The sequence below is a fragment of the Strongylocentrotus purpuratus genome, unplaced genomic scaffold, assembly GCF_000002235.5.
Source record: "Strongylocentrotus purpuratus isolate Spur 01 unplaced genomic scaffold, Spur_5.0 spur5_scaffold_4, whole genome shotgun sequence".
Classification (NCBI taxonomy): domain Eukaryota; kingdom Metazoa; phylum Echinodermata; class Echinoidea; order Camarodonta; family Strongylocentrotidae; genus Strongylocentrotus; species Strongylocentrotus purpuratus.
The window spans coordinates 26153815-26175111 of NW_022145610.1; the positions used below are offsets into that span (position 1 = coordinate 26153815).

General features: G+C 38.4%; 1 protein-coding gene across 1 annotated transcript; it reads left to right on the forward strand.

Annotated features, from left to right (window-relative positions):
• Positions 1 to 8633: 8633 nt before the first annotated feature.
• On the forward strand, positions 8634 to 14400 carry LOC105446497 (torsin-1B-like). The gene is made up of 4 exons (XM_030998072.1): positions 8634 to 8884; positions 11483 to 11661; positions 12446 to 12570; positions 13995 to 14400. The coding sequence occupies exons 1-4, from the start codon at positions 8810 to 8812 to the stop codon at positions 14288 to 14290; spliced, it is 675 nt and encodes a 224-aa protein (XP_030853932.1). The 5' UTR covers positions 8634 to 8809; the 3' UTR covers positions 14291 to 14400.
• Positions 14401 to 21297: the final 6897 nt, after the last annotated feature.

Genomic DNA, 21297 nt, shown 5'->3' on the forward strand with positions numbered 1-21297 from the left:
GTGGCTGTCTACCTGTGGCTCACAGGGTGGCACATTCAGGTGAGTAGTTTGCCCTAGGCCTATAGTTTGATCGCATACTTTCAAACTCATTTTCCTACACCCATGAAAATGAATATGTGGGACTTGAATCTAGACCTAGTATGTAGTTTTGTACTGTAGTGTAGCCTACCCCAATTCACACACAGCTGCATTAGTATTCCTGGCTGTGTATTAAAGGGATCGTTTAACAATGTTAAATCTGAGATGCAAGGCCCTTCATGTTATCAGTGTCTGTGATATGGTGTAATATTGAAGCCCTAGATCTAAACAAAATTGTGCTTCAAAATGATCAAGAACTTGAACTTGAAGAAGTGCCAACCAGTAATGACAGCTTATCTGAGATGAGAGGGGGGGGGGGGGGGGGGGTGTCTGCATGTCCTGAGATAGGGGGGTACATTGAGCAGCGTTCCGGATTTAGGGGGGTCTCCAAGGCAGGAAAAGCCCGTGAAAAGCCCGCGAAAGGGGGGTTCGGAAATGTTGGCAGTGCTCAGATAGGGTTTTTTTTAAAAAGAGGGTACAAGCATACGCGTACCCTAAATAACACTGAGTGGGGGGGCCGGGGGTAAACCCCAAGGTCTGATTATTGTGGTGGAAGGAATACAAACGAATGTAGTAAAACAATCCTAACCTAAAAAATCTACTTGGAAAAGAAGAAAACTGCTCAATCATTTTAGCCTTTATAAAAGGTACTGGAAGATATAGAGAATTATAAAGTGCATTATAGCATTGTGCTATCATTCTTGTGCTTTTCAGGATATTTTTTTTTCTCCATAAAAGTAACAGAGTGACGGAGGAATCGTATGTATCGCAGACTTCATGTGACGAATCCTAACCTTAAAAAAAATCTTCTAGGAAAAGAAGAAAACTGCTCAATCATTTTAGCCTTTATAAAAGGTACTGTGGTTTTCAGGATATGTATTGCAGACTTCATGTGACGAATCCTAACCTAAATAATCTACTTGGAAAAGAAGAAAACTGCTCAATCATTTTAGCCTTTATAAAAGGTACTGGAAGATATCGAGAATTATAAAGTGTATTATAGCATTGTGTTGTTATCATTCTTGTGCTTTTCAGGATTTTTTTATTTTTCAAAAAAATAACAGAGTGGCGGAGGAGATGATGGACATACGAAAGCCTGAATAGAAGATGGCAGCCGATTATTAAATGCGCATACTATTAAACATAAGACACTTTATTTATCATTAACCCTATAAACCGAAACTTCATGATATTAATTTCAACAAGCTCTAACAATAAATGACTAAAAAATAATGAGTAACGAGCACATTACCCCCCCCCCCCCCCCCCCCCCCATAATCTTCAATCTTGCACTTAGCCAACAACAAAGGCCAAGATAAATCTTTATCTCACACACTGGGCAAGTATCAGAATCACAGTAACGTAGAGCATGCAGCAGAAGTGAGAGCAAGACGCCCTCACACACAGCCACGCGGAAATCATCGAAATCGATGGATAGCGCCGGCAAACCCAACAACAACAACAACAATCTTGAAAAGGCCTATGGACCTAACGTGTTAAAAAAGCAGTAAATATTATATGGTGGTGTGACCAAAGTTCGCGCGTGACCAAAGTTCGCTTTCTCAAAAAATCGGTAAGATTTCGAAAATCTGATATCACTAATGGAAAGAGGATCACAAAATGACCCAGAAACGAAATTTTCTTTGGAATTGGGTGCGAAATTGTGAAAATATTGACAAAAGATCGGCAAATTTTGCAGTTATTTGCGTCCGTTCCGAAAAATTATCAACTTACCGATAATGTCTGGAAATCTTCATTTTGAGAGCAGAAATCCTCAAAATTGTAAGTAAAAAGTGGCACCAACTGATTGTATGTTATCTTGCCTTACAAATCATGTTATTACCTTATTTTGATGGATCGCATTTTTTGATAAATCAACCGTAAACCCCCGTGCGTGAAGTTAGGTCTCGTTACTTTTATGACTTTTTTAGATGCAGCGCGCACGAACGATCGGACATCGAATTTTTAGATCGCGATATCTTCGAAATCCTTCGACGATAATTTTCTTGTTGAACCAATCTGTAGTAAAAAACTTTGCCATCCATTTGGTAATAATTGAAATGAATAAATTTGTGTAGAATATGAGATATCATAGATCGAACATCACATTTTGAAATATGTTCTAAAATGTCCGCGAACTTTGGTCACCCCTTCATACAGATAATGAATGGTTATGAGTTCAATAGTGCGAATATTTTCATGAGTTGAAAGATTAACATTCTATTCAACGAGGCGTCAGCCGAGAATTAACGTTAATCTTTCAACGAATGAAAATATTCGCACTATTACGAATGAAAAACATTCATTATTTGTTTCATACAACATCGAAGAAGATCTAATAGAACGTTAATCAACAAATTATGCTTTACATTAAAGATAAATTAAAGTTGGAGTCAAGCCTTCTCGATTACATTCAGATTGCCTTCGCGTCAGATACACGCAGGGATACGCGCACGGCAGAGAGGTAGGCCTACGCAGTATGCATATCACCAAAAATGCACGCCCGTGCAATAGAACATCTATTGAATATCATGTGACCACAACAATCCTCTAATCAAATGACAAGGATCCACGTAGGTGTTGTATAAAAGACCATATTAGGCGGTGTCACACAGAGGCCAAAAATCCGGATTTTAAATATCCGGTTTTTAATTATCCTCTTTTTGGCTGTCTGACATCAATTATCCCTTCAAAAATCCCTTCAAAAATCCCTTCAAAAAACCTCATATGAAGCAAGATAATTCTCTCTTGAAAGGATTTTTCAAGGGTTTTTTGAAGGGATTTTTCTGTCTGACACCAATGTTGAAATAATCCCTTTTAATAAGCATTGTGACATCACACGTTTAAATGCGCGCATTTAAACGTGTGATGTCACAATGCTTATCTACCTAAACGGCGCATACTTTCGATTGAACGTATAATGCTTATCCACCCAAACGGCGAGTGCGCAACGGCCCATCAAAAATCCGGATTTTAGTTATCCGGATTATTCGTATCCTGTCTGTCACCAGTCTGTCACCGACTCAAATGAAAAAACTAGATTTCTAAAATCTGGTTTATTCAAGATGGGTCGGGATTTTTCTGTGTGACACCGCCTATTGAATGGTTATGAGTTCAATAGTGCGAATATTTTCATGAGTTGAAAGATGAACATTCTATTCAACGAGGCGTCAGCCGCGAATTAACGTTAATCTTTCAACGAATGAAAATATTCGCACTATTACGAATGAAAAACATTCATTATTTGTTTCATACAACATCGAAGAAGATCTAATAGAACGTTAAACAACAAATTATGCTTTACATTAAAGATAAATTAAAGTTGGAGTCAAGCCTTCTCGATTACATTCAGATTGCCTTCGCGTCAGATACACGCAGGGATACGCGCACGGCAGAGAGGTAGGCCTACGCAATATGCATATAACCAAAAATGCACGGCGAATATAACCAAAAATGCACGCCCGTGCAATAGAACATCTGTTGAATATCATGTGACCACAACAATCCTCTAATCAAATGACAAGGATCCACGTAGGTGTTGTATAAAAGACCATATTGACAGCGCCGTATTTTGTCATTTTCATTGAGCATCTATTATGCGTACAATGACAATGACAATGACAATGACAATTTATTCTCATGTCACCCACATTGGGGTATTGGAGAAGTTTACAATCAGTTTGAATTTGTCAATTAAACACTGTGAAATATACAATACAAATAGAATTAATGTTAATCCATACAAAATAACACTATCGACAATAGTGAGAAAAATTATGATGATAATGATAACAATATTGATGATGATAATAATAATAATAATCAAAAACAAAAGGATAATATTAATTAAAACGATAATTAATGACGAAATTAATGGAAGCAATTGAAAAAAGAAATTTACTGGCACCAGTAAATTGATATCTGAATTAATGAATTACTGAAAATATTCTTGATATCAATTTAATTGATATAAGACAAAAAAGAGAAACATAAAGTTAATTTTGAACTCATAACATGTTTTTGCACATACTTAAATTAATGAAAACGAAGCATTTTTTTTCGACAGAATTTTACTAAGTTTAAACGTGTTTGTACATTATTGGAGTTAAAAAGCTGATCCATTTTCAGTGTATTCGGTCTTTCAATAAAATATTTATCGATGAACAATTTTCTTTCTGAACGGAAGGTAGGGCATACAAACAAGTAATGAAACTCATCCCCAAGCGATTGCAAATTGCACAGCGTACATAGCCTCATTTCCCTGAGTATTTGAATATCTACCAGCTACAATCGGCAGGTAATGATTGCCACAGCGAAAACGACTTAATATTGTCCGATCTCTTTTAATGAGATCGATTAAGTATCTTTCTAAACATAAAGAATGTTTGAAGATTCGATAGTTAACACAATGCGAATTATCATACATACAAGCAGACCAATACTGAGCATGAGAATCTCTCAATCGACGTTCCACAGTTTGTTTGACCCACTCATAGCTAGTATTTTCACAAATTTCCCATAAATTAGACATCCCCATATTGTCCAGAGTCAGCTTGATTTTTTTTTAACCAAGGTGCCTGATATATATTCTTCTCAAAGAGTAATTTTAAGATAATATACACCTTACCAGAAAATTTATCCTGTCCACTATGTACAATCCTACACCAGAAGTTTATCATTCTGCTTTCGATATATTTCTCAAGTTTAAGCCTCCCCAATTCACCAAGTACCATACAATTTGCAGTTGTTTTGTTGACGAGCACCTGCGCACTTTGCGCGCACAGATCTATTGTGATGTAATACTCACACCATTGGCACACTGGTTCCAGTGTATCAAAAATTTAGTCAAGCAGTGGATGCAGTGCTGGGGAGTGTTTCACAAAGATCCTAAGTAGAACTTAACTCTAAGTTGGACTTAAAAGTTATGGAAAGCCATTAGCATCTTTGAAAATATTTTGTAAAAGTTATTTTAAAAGGCATAAAATACTGATTCAAATCATATATAATGTTCTGTTATCAAGGAGATGACATGTTCTTGATGTGGAATGAATGAGAAGTCTAAAATACTTAAATTTTTGCTTTTTAATATATTTTATTTTAAGGTTACAAAGGCTCTCCATAATATTTAAGTCCAACTTAGAGTTAAGTTGGACTTAGGATCTTTGTGAAACACCCCCCTGGTTTGACAAAGAATTTTTTCAGTTCTTTGAGATCTGTCATGGTTGATCTACATTATGTACTTGCTCTAAATGTCTGATTTGGATAACAATAACAATATTGACTGGCTTAACTTTCGGGAGTACCACGTATATTGCCCTCACAAGATGGTGGAAAAAACTTTACATCACGTGAGCTATCCATGACCAGACCCTGCACGGGAATTCTTTTATGTCGAATATAAAATTATGTTGCGGGAACTACACGGGCTCCCAGTTATAAGGAATACAACACCGGATACTTGTTCAAACTTTCTAATCTATGTCGACCACCCTTCCTGTATACATTTCCTCACTCTTTCAGCAACAGAGAACATCCTATTTTCTTAGGTCTTCATCAGCTCCTACCTTTGTCATTCCCAAATCCCGTAAACAGGCTGGTTTCAAATCCTTTCAGTCCTTAGCCCCACGTCTCTTGAACAAATTCCCCTCTTTCTTAAGAAACAGTACTTCACTAGATTTCTTCAAAAAATAACTGAAAACTTACCTGTACAACTCCTCTTAAATTGTTGAAAGTCTAAGAGAGCAGCGCCTTGTAACCTTTGCTTTGGAAAAGGCGCTATAAAAATCAAATTATTATTATTTATTTTATTAAATTTTGAGCGTCACGCGATAGCTTTCTAGCCAATAGGATGCTGTCTAAGAAATACCATACTTTATGTACAGTCACAGACAGGGCTCAAATTAATTTGTTGTCCACTGGGGCTCTTCCAAAAAAAAAACCCCGTGAGCCTTCTCATGGGGGCTCTTTTAGTGCTGACGGGGGCTCTTATTTTAATACAAATTTCCATTGAATTGGTTCCCATGAAACTCCTAAATTCCTTGGTATTTTATCATTATCATTCATTTAAGTCGGCATTTTCCCTCTTAGAAATTTACTTGTTACATGGCTGTTGTTGACTTTTATCCCCATGATGACATTCTCTCCATTTCTTCCCGTTCTGCACATAATGTCCTCCTCATTATTCGGAGCAACCTTATTTACATTCTTTCTTTACTTTTAGACTTTACTATATCCTTCCAAAACACAGGGGCGAATTTAGCTTTTTGCTAAGGTTGGGGGGGGGGGGCTGGTAACCCCGTTAGTGATGATTTCATGGCATCTACTAACATGCTAAGCATCGTCCACGAGCCAATTTTTTGGTGCTATTTTGAACCCCGGTTAGTGATGTTTTCCTGGCATCTACTGACATCTACTAATACTGTGTAGGTCTTGACACATGGTAGCATTTTTCTATGCACATCACATTTTCACTTGGCAGCCCAAAGGGGGAGCCCAGAAGGAAAAACCAGTTACCACCAGTTGAAATTTCCAACTGGTTCCAGTTAACTTCAACTGGTTCCAGTTAACTTCAACTGGAACCAGTTAAATTCAACTGGTTTCAGTTGATTCTAACTGTTCCATGATGCACATCAAGCGGATATTTGGAGCGACTGCATTTGATTTAACTGGAACCAGTCCTTATAATGGCCAGTTACACCAGTTGATAACTATTAACTGGTCTGTTTGCATACTTCCAGTCGCACCAGTTGATAACTGGTCTGTGCATGGCATATTGCCAGTTGCGCCAGTTGGTAACTGGTTTGTGGGCATATTTCCAGTTGCGCCAGTTGATAACTGGTCTGTGGGCATATTTCCAGCTGCACCAGTTGATAACGGGTCTGTGGGCATATTCCCAGTTGCACCAGTTGATAACTCGGTCCGTGGGCATATTTCCAGTTGATAACTGGTCTGTTACTTCCAACTGGACCAGTTAGAATTTGACCAGTTGAATTCCAACTGGACCAGTTAGAATTTGACCAGTTGAATTCCAACTGGACCAGTTAGAATTTGACCCGTTGAATTCCAACTGGACCAGTTAGAATTTGACCAGTTGAATTCCAACTGGACCAGTTAGAACTCAACTGGTCCGTGTGCATATTTCCAGTTGACACCAGCTAATTTGCATAATGGATACAGTGCGTGCACATCTATGTTTCAATACAATTTATCTGAATTTATAGCATATTCCGGACATTTCATTACTTCGTGTAAATAACATTTAATTAAACATGAATTAGGGAAAACATTAACTATGAACTAAAATAGATTCGATAAAATACAAGTATATCCAAAATACTTAGTTAACAAGTTTACTTATTCCCAATGCCTTTAGATTGGAAATTGCAGACGATCTAGTTATACTGGGTTGTTGCCAATTGGCAAAATGAATTAGTACATTAAGTGCTACTTATGCCTTTAATTACTAATTAAGTTTTCAATTGGTATATGAATGGTCCAGTTAGACCAGTTAAATCCAACTGGTAACCCTGGAAATTGAAATGGGCCAGTTGAATTCTAACTGGACCAGTTAGAATCTGACCAGTTGAATTCCAACTGGACCAGTTAGAATTTGACCAGTTGAATTCCAACTAGACCAGACCAGTTAGAATCTGACCAGTTGAATTCTAACTGGTCCAGTTGGATTTCAACTGTTCAAATTCTAACTGGTCCAGTTATAATTCAACTGGTCTGGTTCAACTGGCCCATTTCAATTTCCAGGGTTACCAGTTGGCTTTAACTGGTTCAACTGGTTTTTCCTTCTGGGAGGGGGGGGGGGGGGGGGGGGGAGGTTAAACCCTCTAAACCGGCTAGATCCGCCCCTGCAACATCTTTGGTGATCTTCTTCTCAATATTGATTTCCTGGTCGAGTTACATTATTTGCTGGTCTTTTAGAATAACCAGATTTCAGAGGATTCACACTTTTCATAACGAAAAACTTCTCCATCTTTCAGTCCTTGCGCGATCGTTTCCAGCAGATATTGGGCTTCAGCGTGCACAGCGGTACCACCGGCGCAGTATAGCCTCTGCTGACGGCCGCAGCTGCACTGCGAGCTTCCATTGTTTGTATCGGTAATACTCATAGAGATGGGAGAGAAAGCGCCATTTAAGTTCCATTTCATTGGTTTAAGGTTTGAAAATTCATACTCAATATTGTGTTAAACTTAAAGTTATATCAGAAAGGATAATCTTTATTTTATAATTCCACGGTGGCGATTTTTTATTTTGCAATCGCCCCCGTGAGCATTAACCTAGCTGACGGGGGCGATTACGGAGTTCACGGGGGCGAATCGCCCATCGCCCTTGTGTATTTTGAGCGCTGGAGGCTACTTTATTCATTTAAAATAACAGCTAGACATTTTGATTAAAAGTTACATTTTATTTCAGACTTTGCATAACTCTATGACCGTCTCTCTTAATTTCTTTCATTGCCTACATAATTATTTAGCCGGTGAAAGCATTCCATGTTTGCATAAACCGTTTGTACACTGTTTTTACAGAATTTGCTAAGGCTTTAGATGACAATCTATTTGGTCAGCATTTAGCCCGCGACACAATCTATGGTGCCATTCATGGTCATCTGTACGACCTAATCGACACAGAGAAGCCTCTTGTTTTATCCCTGCATGGACCGGCTGGAACCGGTAAGAACCACATCACTCGACTCCTAGTTGACAGTATTCTCACACGTGGAATGAGTAGCAGCTTTGTGACTGTCAAGATATCAACCAAGGACTACCCTCATATGGAACTAATTGAGGATTACAAGGTACCATAAAAGAATTTGAACACACCCTTTCACGGTCAAAGCCGCCATTTTGATTTGCGAGTAAACATTGCGTCGTCAATGTTTTCAGATGCGCATGTACTTTTGCGTCACTGCCTTCGCTGTGCGCTCACATCATATTGAAATGGGTGCCATTTTAAATTACGAGTAAACAACTTTGTTAATACACCAGTTTACGGTTAGAACAGTGCGCATGCGCAGACATGGGCGCCATTTTAATATACGGGTAAACAAACCAATGACCTCTGGGGGGTGTTTCATAAAGCTGTTCGTATAAGTTACGCACGACTTTACGCACGACTGGTGATATGTTCTTGTGCTACATGTAAATGATTGAGAATCTGATTAGCACCCAAGAACATGTTCCAGTCGTGCGTAAAGTTGTGCGTAACCTACGAACATCTATATAAAACACCCCCTGGGAGGTGTTTCACAAAGATCCGAAGTCGAACTTATCTCTAAGTTGGACTTAAAAGTTATGGAAAGCCATTAGCTTCCTTGAAAATATTTTGTAAAAGTTATTTTAAAAGGCATAAAATTTTGATTCAAATCATTCGTATTTTCTATTATCATGGGAGATTTCATGTTCTTGATGTGGAATTTATGAAAAGTCTAAAATACTTGATTTTTCGCTTTTGAATATATTTTATTTCAAGGCTACAAATGGCTCTCCATAACTTTTAAGTTCAACTTAGAGTTAAGTTCTTAGAATCTTTGTGAAACACCCCCCTGGAAGTCAGTGGCTTACGCGTTAATTAAGAAAGCGCCCATGCAAATTAGATGCGAGCGCAGGCAAAGACGCAACTGTATGCGCACCTGAAAACATTGATGACACTGCCTGCGCTGCATGTGCGCTCACATCATATTTACATGGGCGCTATATACGCGTAAACCACTGACCTCTAGAGGTCAATGGTTTGTTTGCCCGTAAATTAAAATGGCGCCCATAACCGTAAACAGGTGTATACTATCAAAGAGATTCGATCATACACAGTATGTCCTCCGTAATTTACATATTTTACGCGCTGCGCGCAGTCCAAAATCCCCAATTCGCTGGTGCACTAAAAATTTGTCGTCTTCATAGGCTAATACACGATAAGTGGAAGCAGTGTGCACTTTTGACCCACCAAATTTCCCCATGGCTAGACGGATGCAGAAGCGGAGTTGAACCCCCCTGTATACTATACTCGTAATACACCAGTTTACGGTTGTGTGCGCCATTTTAAACAAAGCCAATGACCTAGAGGTCATGTATTTATGCGTAAATTAAGATTGCGCCCATGCAAATTATGAAGACATCACTGCCTACGCGCTGCGTTGTGCGCGCACATCATCATTTGCAAAGGCGCAATCTTAATTTACGCATAAATACCACTGACCTCGGGTCATTGGCTTTGTTTCAAAGCCAATGACCCGAGGTCAACTGTCTGCGCATGCGCACTGATACAACCGTAAACCGGTGTATTTAAAACGGCGTCAATGTCAGCGCATGCGCACTCTTGTAACCGTGAAAGGGTGTATTGTTTTTTTTTTGAAGGCCAAGGTGTATCCACGTATTGACTTAATCAGTCCTAAAAAAGTGTTACAGTTTAAAGGCTAGAATTTTACAAAAATCTTGTAACATGTAAGAAAAGGAGCAGTTAAGATCATTCTAGAATTTGGCTGTGAAGAAAGGAAAAAAGAGAGGGGGAGCTAGAGGGAAAGTGATATTGAAAGAGCGAGAAAGAGAGAGAGAGGGAGGGGGGAGGCGAGGATGCACCCTCATTAAACTTCATCAGTAACTTCATGAAACCTGATTATTTTCATCCTGTAGGCCTATATTGTTCTAATTTGAATCCAAATGGGGTGACCAAAGTTCGCGGAGATTTTGACAATATCATAAAATGTGATATTCGATCCATGAATTCTCATATTCTACACAAATTTATTTATTTTAATTGGACTGCAAAGTTTTTTACTACAAATTGGTTCAACTTAAAAACATTATAGTCAAAGGATTCCGGAGATATCGCGATCTAAAAATTCGATTTCGGATCGGCGTGGGCGCTGCAACGGTCATAAAAACAACGAGAGCTTACTTCGCGCACGGGGGTTTACAGCTGATTTATCCAAAAATGCGATCCATAAAAAATAAGGTAATATCATAATTTGCTAAGCAAGATAGTATACAATCAGTTGGTACCACTTTTTACTTACAATTTTGAGGATATCTGGGCCCCGTCTTACAAAGAGTTACGATTGATCCAAATCAATTGCAAGTCCTCCAATCAATCGCAAGTTTGCAGGAGTCCTATCTCTAATGTACATAGTTGCGATTGATATCAACTCTTTGTAAGACGGGCCCCTGCTCTGAAAACGAAGATTTCCAGACCCTTATCGGTTAGTTGAACATTTTTAAGTTCGGAACGGACGCAAATCGGACTGAAAAATTTGCCCATCTTTTGTCAATATTTTCACAATTTCGCACCCAATTCCAAATAAAATTTCGTTTCTGGGTAATTTTATGTTCCTCTTTCCATTGGTGGCGCTAACTATGGTCACACGTCCATACTGTATATTTTTTCTCTTTGCTCTTCGCAGAGAGAACTGGAAAAGCTGGTAACCTCCAAGGTTTCTTCTTGTTGTCTTTTACCCGTCTTTATATTTGATGAAATAGAGCGCATGCCTCCAGGTTTGCTAGACAGTATCAAGATGTTCATGGACAACCACCACAGCGTAGAAGGCATCAATTATCGGAGATCCATCTTTATATTTCGGAGGTACAAGTCAGGGCGCGTATTATTTCTATATCATTTATATCTTATTAGATTTTTGATCAATGAAATCCTGTGATCAGTGATTGGTTAACATATAGCATCGTGTGACCAAACAAAACATTGCTATAATGTTACCGATGAGAAAAATGTGCAATACCGTGACGTCATTCATGGTATAGTGCACTATACCATGGATGACGTCATAGATATGCGATCGATCAAGATCAATGTGATATAGGTGTCGGCCTAGTCGCGTTCGAGGTACGGTCGTCTGCGCTGTTCTCACTGCACTCTACAGTGACAGTACTATTATTGTTATTATTATTATTATTTTTAGGAAGGTACGTTTGAAAGATATAAAACAAATATATCATGCACTATTCCAAGCCACTAGTGAAATTATGGATTCCTCGGCGACAGAAATAGTGCTATTCCTGCCACCTCGATCCATAATTTCAACTAGAGCCCCTCAGTGCATGGTATATTTGTTTACTATTATTAGCATTATTTTTATTATTAGTTGCAGTAGTAGTAGTAGTAGTAGTAGTAGTAGTAGTAGAAGAAGTATTGGAATTATTATTATTATTATTATTATTATCATTGTTATTTTTGTCATTACTTTTGTTATTATTATTATTATCATCATCATCATTATTATTGTGATTATTTTTTTTTAACTATTTTACTGTCATTATTATCATTGTCATTATTATTTCATCATTATTACTATAATCATTTTCAACGTACAACATTGTCCTAAACTCTAGCTCATTTATCTCCAACACAGCAACCTAGCTGCGTCGGCAATCACCAGTTATGTTCTAGATCAGTATAACAAGGGAAGAGCCAGGGAGGATATCACCTTAAAAGAAATGGAGGAAGTCATCAGAAAAGACGTCGTTTCCAAAGCAAGTTAGTGAATTGTGTTTCATTAATTCATTTTTTATTTTATGAGAACCCCATAGCGAAAACAGAAAGCCCTAATAGTTATACGATATGTGAATTTAGTTTATGATGTCATTCCCTGTTCTTTTACCCAATCTACCAGACAAAATATTAATGAAGTGTAAGTTTCTGTATTCATCTGCATGTTATTATCTTTTGAAATTGTCTTTTGAAATTGTGAATTGTGAAATTAATATTTGGCAATTGTACTATAATCCTTTTTCATTTAACGAACTTTAACGTAATACATTTAAAGATAATAACACAGTTTTCAATTTCCTGTAATACAGTGCGTCCCAGAACAAACGAAACCGAGAATTATCGATGTTTTATCATAACTTAGTCACATTTATAATTACTAAATGACACATATAAACGCATGAGTGATTAAAATGAATTAGAAGAGAGAAAACCAAAAAGTCATTTGGCGGACGGTATCTGAATTTCAAAGAGAAAATCACATTTCTAGAAAGTTGAGGTTCTGCCCTTTCATATGACACCTCAATCAAGAAAAATGAGCAAGGAATGACAAATTTCCGTTTGTTTAAAGTAGTGCTTGAATTTCCATAATTTTATCAAATGAATTCTTTTTCACTGGGTGCCTGCCGTAGCAACAAACAAAGTTGACAAAAAACTTAGCTCCATTTCGTTGACAATCAGCCATAAACGAAAGACTTCATGCATGTGATTAAGTTATGATAAAACATCGATCATTATCGGTTTCGTTTTTTCTGGGACGCACTGTATAATTACAGCACGATTGGAAAGACTTTCGTGAAATCAACTCAAGAGCAGTTTCAATATCCTACTGTAGTGACTATAGAATTCTATTTTGAATTACGCAATGTACATGTGACAGTCACTGTTTATTTTCGGGGGTCGTGCGACTAAGGGAGGCGTACATAGATGATCGAAGAATCTGCACTGGAATCTGCTGGAGGCTGCTATCGACTCAAGCTTCCTTGCTTATGATAGTTGGCCTCTGCATTTATCTTGATTATTTATACTTACCTCCATACTTTCAAGCTTTCAATTATGCATTTTTTTAATATTTTATTTTGTGTGTATTAAGTTGTCACTCTTGATGTAAATCAATTATATTATATACTATTATTGTTATTTGAATGTTTTACATTTGATTTATCAATAAATGCAGAAACATCTGCTAAAAAAAAAAATTAAAAAAAATTAAAAAATTAAAAAATGGACTAATATCAGGCCAAATGTATCATTAATGAGTGGGTAAAATTTACCCACATTTACACTTTATCAACATCATCGACCATAGTATGTTTCCTTTTAGCCCAGTGGTTTAAATTTTACCCAATCCATTTCGTATCCTCCCAGATGTCAATGAGCCCTAAAATTCAATGTTTTATTATATATTGTAGATACCGGTCTGTACAATGCCAAGATCATCAATTCTCACCTCATCAGCCACTTTGTTCCCTTCCTTCCGCTTGAAAAAAATCATGTAAGTAAGTGCATCAGTGCAGAGTTCTTAAAGATTGGCCGACTGCCTCTTAGGGTAGAAGAAGACGAAGTCCTGGCACAGCTCGAATTTTTTGGGCCGCCAGGTCCGAAAGTGTTCGCTGTGAAAGGTTGTAAGAACGTGGCAGAGAAAGTCAATGTCATTCTTTACAAACAACTTCGTGAAAATTACAAGAGGAAAAATTCAGAATTATAATGTGGATAATTATGTGATTGTATAGCTTTTGGGGGAATCAGAAACGAGTAATCTTTTTACCTGACCTCATGGCCCAAAGGTATGGGGGCAGGGGCGGCGATCCCGGGGGACACGCCCCCCCTCATTTTTTTAGGGGGATCGTCCCCCCCCCCCCGAAAAAGTGCAAAAAAAAATGTGTAGCAAATACTGACTAAAGACTGCAACAAACTTTTAGGCTCTTGAGGGCCCAGGAATGCAAAAATCTTCTCGCTCGGTCGCTACGCTCCCTCGCATAATATCCTTTAAAATGTACTAGAGAATACTGTAAAATATATGTATTCCGTTAGTATCACGTAAACACAGTTTACACTATGCTCCCTCGTCCCTCACGTTTTGCCCCATCCCCGGTCATGAAACAAATTGCCGCCCCTGTTTGGGGGCACTTTTTATCCGAATTTATGGACATTTTTGCGATTTTGTTTTTCTTCCGCGAAAGTTTTTGGATAGATTTGCGAACTGTTACATCATGGGTTGCAGAAGAAATTCCCATCTCTCCCATCTAGCAGAAGTTCACCCAGCTAACCATTTTATATGCATGTACGTAACTCAATGGCCGGTGAACGGATATCAGTGTAGCTCTAACGACCGCCTGGTACAGTTGAATTAAAAAAAGAGAGATGTAAATTGATTTCACGACGTGAATTCGTCCCAAGTCATTTTTGGGAAAATTTCATGAATTTTTTAATGCAATTTTTAGGGACATTTCCGAGAAGAAAAAAATCCCACTAAATTCGCGATAATTCTGGTATAAATGGCAGTTAAATGTCACCATACAAAGGCTTTCGTTGTGCACACCAAAAGAGTGCTATTGAAAAAATGATTTTTGTTGGAATCACGTTCGGCCCGGACGTTTTGCACCCTGCCCACTCCCTGACGCCAAGGTCTTAAGATACCGCCACTGTAAATACGCTTTGCCAACAAAATCCCCTCCATAATCCGAAACTGAAATAAAAGGAAAATTTTGATATTCTTTTTTGTGCGAACTGTTTACAATATATAATGTAGTTTTTAAAGCTTCTACCAACCTTCAATTTTGTGAGCAAGCTTTCGTTCACTCCTGTGGACTTTCTCAAGCTAAGTGATCAGTCACACGTTTTCTCAGTGCTGCCTGACCAAAGATAGGTTACAATATATTTCGATTTATTTTTTGCTACATGCCTAAAGAGTGTGTTATAAAGTTTAATTCATGCATTATGTTTTATTTTACGATTATGATATTTATCAGATTCTACACATTTGTCCAATATCAGCAGATGAACGAAAGGTTCACAAAGTACTACTCAACAATGATTTAATATATTATTTAACAAAAGCTATTTCGAGTAAGTATTCGAAATGGATTTCGAGGAACTGATCGAAATAATTTGAATGTACATTATGTGGGAGAAGATTGCTTGGAACAAAACATATAAACAAACTACATGTTAAGAAAATATTTTCGAAATATATATCACGGTTCATAGGAAAGTAGTACTGATATGTGTACAGATGAAAGTGTGTAATTAATGCTCGAGACTATTCGCTGTGTTTCTCTTGTTTCTATGCCTAAAAATACATGTTGTTTTTTAAACAGTTTTTGAATGTAAGTGTATTAGTACTATTCAAATACGAAACGAAACAAAATTAGTTTTCATGTATCATCTCATTCTTGAACATAAAAATTTAGTTTGTAGCATTACCATATAGATTAGCGCTATATCTTTCGCTTAGTAAAGCTATGGTCACAAATCAGAGCGGCGACCGACCGATTAGTAGCCTGCTCGGTCGCCGCTGGAATTTAGGCATCACCCAGCGATTTTTGGAGAAGTCGAGCAGGCTGTAGAGCCCCAGCGATGCCTGGGCGGTGACCTGTCGATTTCCCGTCGGTCGCCGGTCGATTTTAGGTCAAAACTGGGCGAAATCGCGGAGCTTTTCCGCGCGGTGTCCCGGCTGTGACCGACCGGTGACCCACCGATTGCCGAGCAGTCTCCCACCGGCCGCCGGCTGATTTTAAAGATACTGCACTGCGGCCGGCCAGTGATCGGCGGGGCTCCAAAATACGCTCGGTGCCCGGCCGTTCGCCGCCCGGGCACCGAACTAATCGAGCGTTCGCCGCCGAGCGATTTAATTCAAAAATCGAAGCCGCTAGGTCAAAGGCTGCCGACCGATTTTGGACTCGCCGCCCAGTGACCGACTGATCTCCCAGCGGCGACCGGGCGGCGACTGCTCGACAGCCTTTGACCTAGCGTCTTCGATTTTCGACCTAAATCGCTCGACGGTGAACGCTCGATTAGGTCGGCGCTCGGGTGGCGACCGCCCGGTCACCGAGCGTAGTCTGGGCGGCGAGTGAAAGTGAGCAGGCGCCGCCCGAATTTTAACTCCGCGCTAAAACTTCAGCAGCGACCGAGCGATGCCTTAAAAACGAGCGGTGCCTGGGCGGTCGCCGCTCGGTGGCCGGGCAAAATTGGCTAAAAACTCGCCGCTCGGCCGCCGAGCAGGCTACTTTTGGGTAATGTGACCATAGCATAAGTCAGTACCGTAGTTTGTAAATACGCTATCACAGGACGAAGAATTTAAGGACAATGACGCACATAACAGTATATATATATGTATAAATTGTCTTCCTAACATTAAAACAGAGAATCATGGATAGAGAGAGAGAGAGAGTTGGGTCACGAACAAATAAAATGTACACGTTAGATTCTTTGTCATACTTGATTTCTGGAAATAGATAATTTGCTCTTTCCTCTTGCATTTTCTATAAGTATATGCACCTGGAAAGAAGTTAAGAAACAGTTCATAGAAAGATTTGAGACTTCTTTTATCTGTGCGATTTCATGTACTTGGTACTTGTCCTATACAAATGAAATGTCATTTCATAAATAAATGATGAATGCACTCATCATAAACAAAAATAATATTCCTTTGTTTCAATCATTTGGGTATTATATACAAGATCACATTGTAATTATATTGTGTTCAATTAATCTAAAGTTCAAGGAATTAGTTAACATTTGTTTGCCTGTTTTTGCATGTTATGGAATATTGTTTTATTGATATTAATTTGCTATAGAACTGAAAAATATAATTTATCCTATAGTAAGGAAAAATTAATGTTCAATAAAATAAGAAGAAGAATTAAATGCATTTATATTACGCTATACGAATAACGATAGAACCATAAATGCTATGATAATTATTAAAGTGTAGGATTAAATTACCTTTAACCTTCAGAACCGTCTTTTCAACATGTATTCACAAAAATAAATACACTTTTAAAAAATAGTATTAGGAAACGTGATTTGATCCATGATTTCTCATATTCTACACGAATTTATTAAGTTGAGTATACCAAATAGACGGCTAAGGCTTTTAATATAAATTGGTGCATCTATAGAACATGTATCGAAAAAGAATAAGGGAGATATCGCGATCTCAAAATTCAATGTCGGATCGGCATGTGTTGCAACTGACGACCCCCCCCCCCCCCCACTCAGTGTTATTTAGGTTACGCGTATGCATGTTCCCTCCCTTTGAAAGCACCCCGTATCTCTGGTGTGTAAAGTCAATACGGACCGAATTTTGTTGTACCCCTTTACCGGATATTTTGGGAACACGAAAGCGGTCCCTCTGACCCCAGAGTGGGGGCGGGGGCGGGAACGAAAATTACGAAAAAACGAGACCTTAATTCGCGCACGGGAAGTTTAGAGCTGATTTATCCCAAAAAAAATCATCAAATAAGAGATAATTGCATAACCCCTGAATAGTCTAAGGTTCCTTTTACGTTTGGTGGTGGTGGTATCCGATTTTCTATTTTTTGTTTTGTTTTTGTTTAAGGTCGAATTAAGGTCGAGCGCGAATTATGATCGCATTACCATACTTTTAATTTCTGATTTCTGTAAAATGCAGACGTTTCTGGTACACATTTTAATGTTTATGCTGATCGAAGATCTAAATTCAATAATAATTTCATGTTGAGCAGCTTTAGAACTACTTGTCAGTTTGAGAGTAAATCGTGAATCAGAGGAAAAAGTCACGCTACCGAGTCGCGCCGAGAGTGAATCCCAGATCTTCTCGTGACAATAGGCTGGAAACAACATTACAAAAATCTGGCATTACATATATGGTAATACGAATTGTTAGGCGTACGTGTTACCTTCATACTTTTGCCCGCATATCATGCCACCATCCTGTTTCAACATTTTGCGAGCCTATAAAGCGAGATAGCAGACAAAAACTGAATTCGTCATAAAAACGCACTTCACTGCCCGAATACCAGGCGATAGTTGCCCTAATATCGGAACTTTAAGTATCCTCGGGAGGGGGGGGGGGGGGGGGGGGGGATATACCCGCCTCTACGCATCGTACCCCTATTCATGTCTTTATCAAATTACATTTGATTATAAATCTTTTTTCGGTGTTTGTTTTGATGATTATTATGTACACTGTGATTTACCTCGTAACATTTATTTGTCTCGAGAATAGGACTCATCAAAAAAATCACGTCCTGTGGTAGTGAAACCAATTTTAACCCTGAGCCAGGATATAACAATAGCAATAATCATGATCCTATATTGTATTTTTTATTTTCAATAATAACTTAACACGCTTTTCTCTTAATTGTGCTGTTGAAACTGATGGCCTTTAACTACAGCAGGCCGTATAAATGACGATTCGTGATCAGGAGGGCAGCAGATAAATTCATTAGTTCGCTTGAGCCCCCTCGCCACCCCCCCCCCCTATACACAAACAAAAAATGAATGAAAATAATTATAAATAGATAAATTAATAAATAACTAGATATACGCAGATCAAAAATAAATAATTGATTCAGATTAGATGTGTGAAGCAGCATTGTTTATCTTTTCTCGACGTGGAGGTGTCGTGGTATAGTGATTCATTCGATCACTATAGCTTGACTCTCAATGAAAATCCTAGGATGTCAGAAAAGTGGGAATTCATGAATAAGATTATGATTATGGACTTTGTTCTCCTTATGAGGAAGAGAAGGGAGTTGTCATGAACTTTGTTCCATAAATAATGATATTTGAGCCCATACTGTTGAAATTTTGCCTGTACAAATTATGCTTATCTAACATGTAGCATCATGGACCTACTTGGTCCATGGTAGCATACAGCCTGAAATGAAAAATCCAAACGGCGTAGACACAATGCATTTGTGACGTCATAAAAAAATTCTACTTCTGGTTCTGTCAACGCGGATAAATTTCTCCAACTTTCAAGGGATAAAGAGTGAATTTCTTACTGTTATCGCCATGATTCAGTTGAAAAAAGTCCCAAACTTTATATTAGTTATATTAGTATTCGTTCTCTATACTGCCTATGATGGAGAAGAACGAGTATCTATTACGCGGTCACATTTTATATCCCACATGAATCCTCTATGTTATGGTGCTATAGAGTGTTGCTATCATCGCTGGTCGTATATCCATGGCGGTTCAAGCAGTAAGTATGATTCAAAATATAAACTTCTGTCTCTGTACGTAAATTCGAACAAACAAAAATTACTCTACATTTCTAAACAAATCATGGGACTGAAGACAAAACTATTCCCAAACATTATTTTAACACCGGTATTCTTGTGTTGTATCAATTAACGTAATTTGCATAGTTTACTGTGGTGTTCATTCTTCTTTTTTTAGTTATCCGAAGTTCTCGGGACTGTCAGCTTGCCTAATTGTTCATTCAATCAACTGCCGTAATAATTCCCAGGGTGACTACACGACCGTCCTGCGATCCGAATTTCGAAGAAATGGCAATTGTATTTGAGGAAATCTAAACGAACATCATCTTCCTGACTTAGCTTTTGAAAGATAATAAAAACACTAACAATGGGGATTTTAGTGCGTAAAACTCTTCCTGTTCGTATTAAACATATTATGCTATTACATTTTTTTCCTTCCAAAGTCGGGTCGTCGTCAGATTGTATAGAATGTGGTGCGCTTATTAAGGGGAATTAACCTCAAACTACATGTTCATTTCAGTTTGCAGGCCATTTAAAACATCTGAAAAATACAAAAGATCATACATTTGACGAAAGGGAGGACGGAACTCCTTTTTTTTTTACAAGAAAGAACCATGTTAACCATGTTTTTTTTTGGTCCAAATTACCAAACACTATGGTAACCATGGTAATCATGGTACTAAACGATGAAATACATTGCCCCGAATAAAATGGTAAATATAATATTGCTTGTCACTGAAGAGAATCAAACATTTTCCAGGTGCCTCGAAAACAGTGCATGGTATCCGATCCAATCCAAAAGATATTTGATACAGCGCAGTTACAAAGCGCTGCACACGGGGGGGGGGGGGGGGGGGGGGAGAAAAACGGTAAACGGTAAAGCTCTTTCTTCTTATTTCGTATGAGGTAGTAGCAGGCGCGTACGCAGGGGGGGGGGGTTGGAGGTTGAACCCCCCCTTTGGTATTTTTATGTGTGTAAACTCCCCTAAAACCCCCCTGAAACCCCCCCCCTTTGTTTTTGTTTTTTTGTTTTTTTTAATTATAAAAAAATAAAAAAATAAAAAAATAAAAAATATGCCCATGGCTGACCTAAAAAAGGTGACCTTAACCCCCCCCCCCACCAAAGAAAAATGTCAAATTTTCAAATTTCGAGACCAAAAAAAATAAAAGTGTCCTCTTTACCCCCCCCCCCTTTTTTTTTAAGCGACTGGCTGAGTCGTTGCGTTTTTTTGGGGACTACAAAAAAAAAAAAAAAGTGTCCTCTTACCCCCCCCCCCCCCCCCGCTTATTCAGCGGCTGGCTGAGTCGTTGCGAAATCTTCGGCCCGATAACAACATTTTAACCCCCCCCCCCCTTGAAAAAAATCCTGCGTACGCCACTGGGTAGTATAATGGTAAAAATGACTGCTATGAGAGACATCCCAGGTCGAAATCCCAGTTGATACCAGTTGAAACCAGTAAGGATTTCCAACTGGTATCACATCCCAGGTCGAAATCCCAGTTGA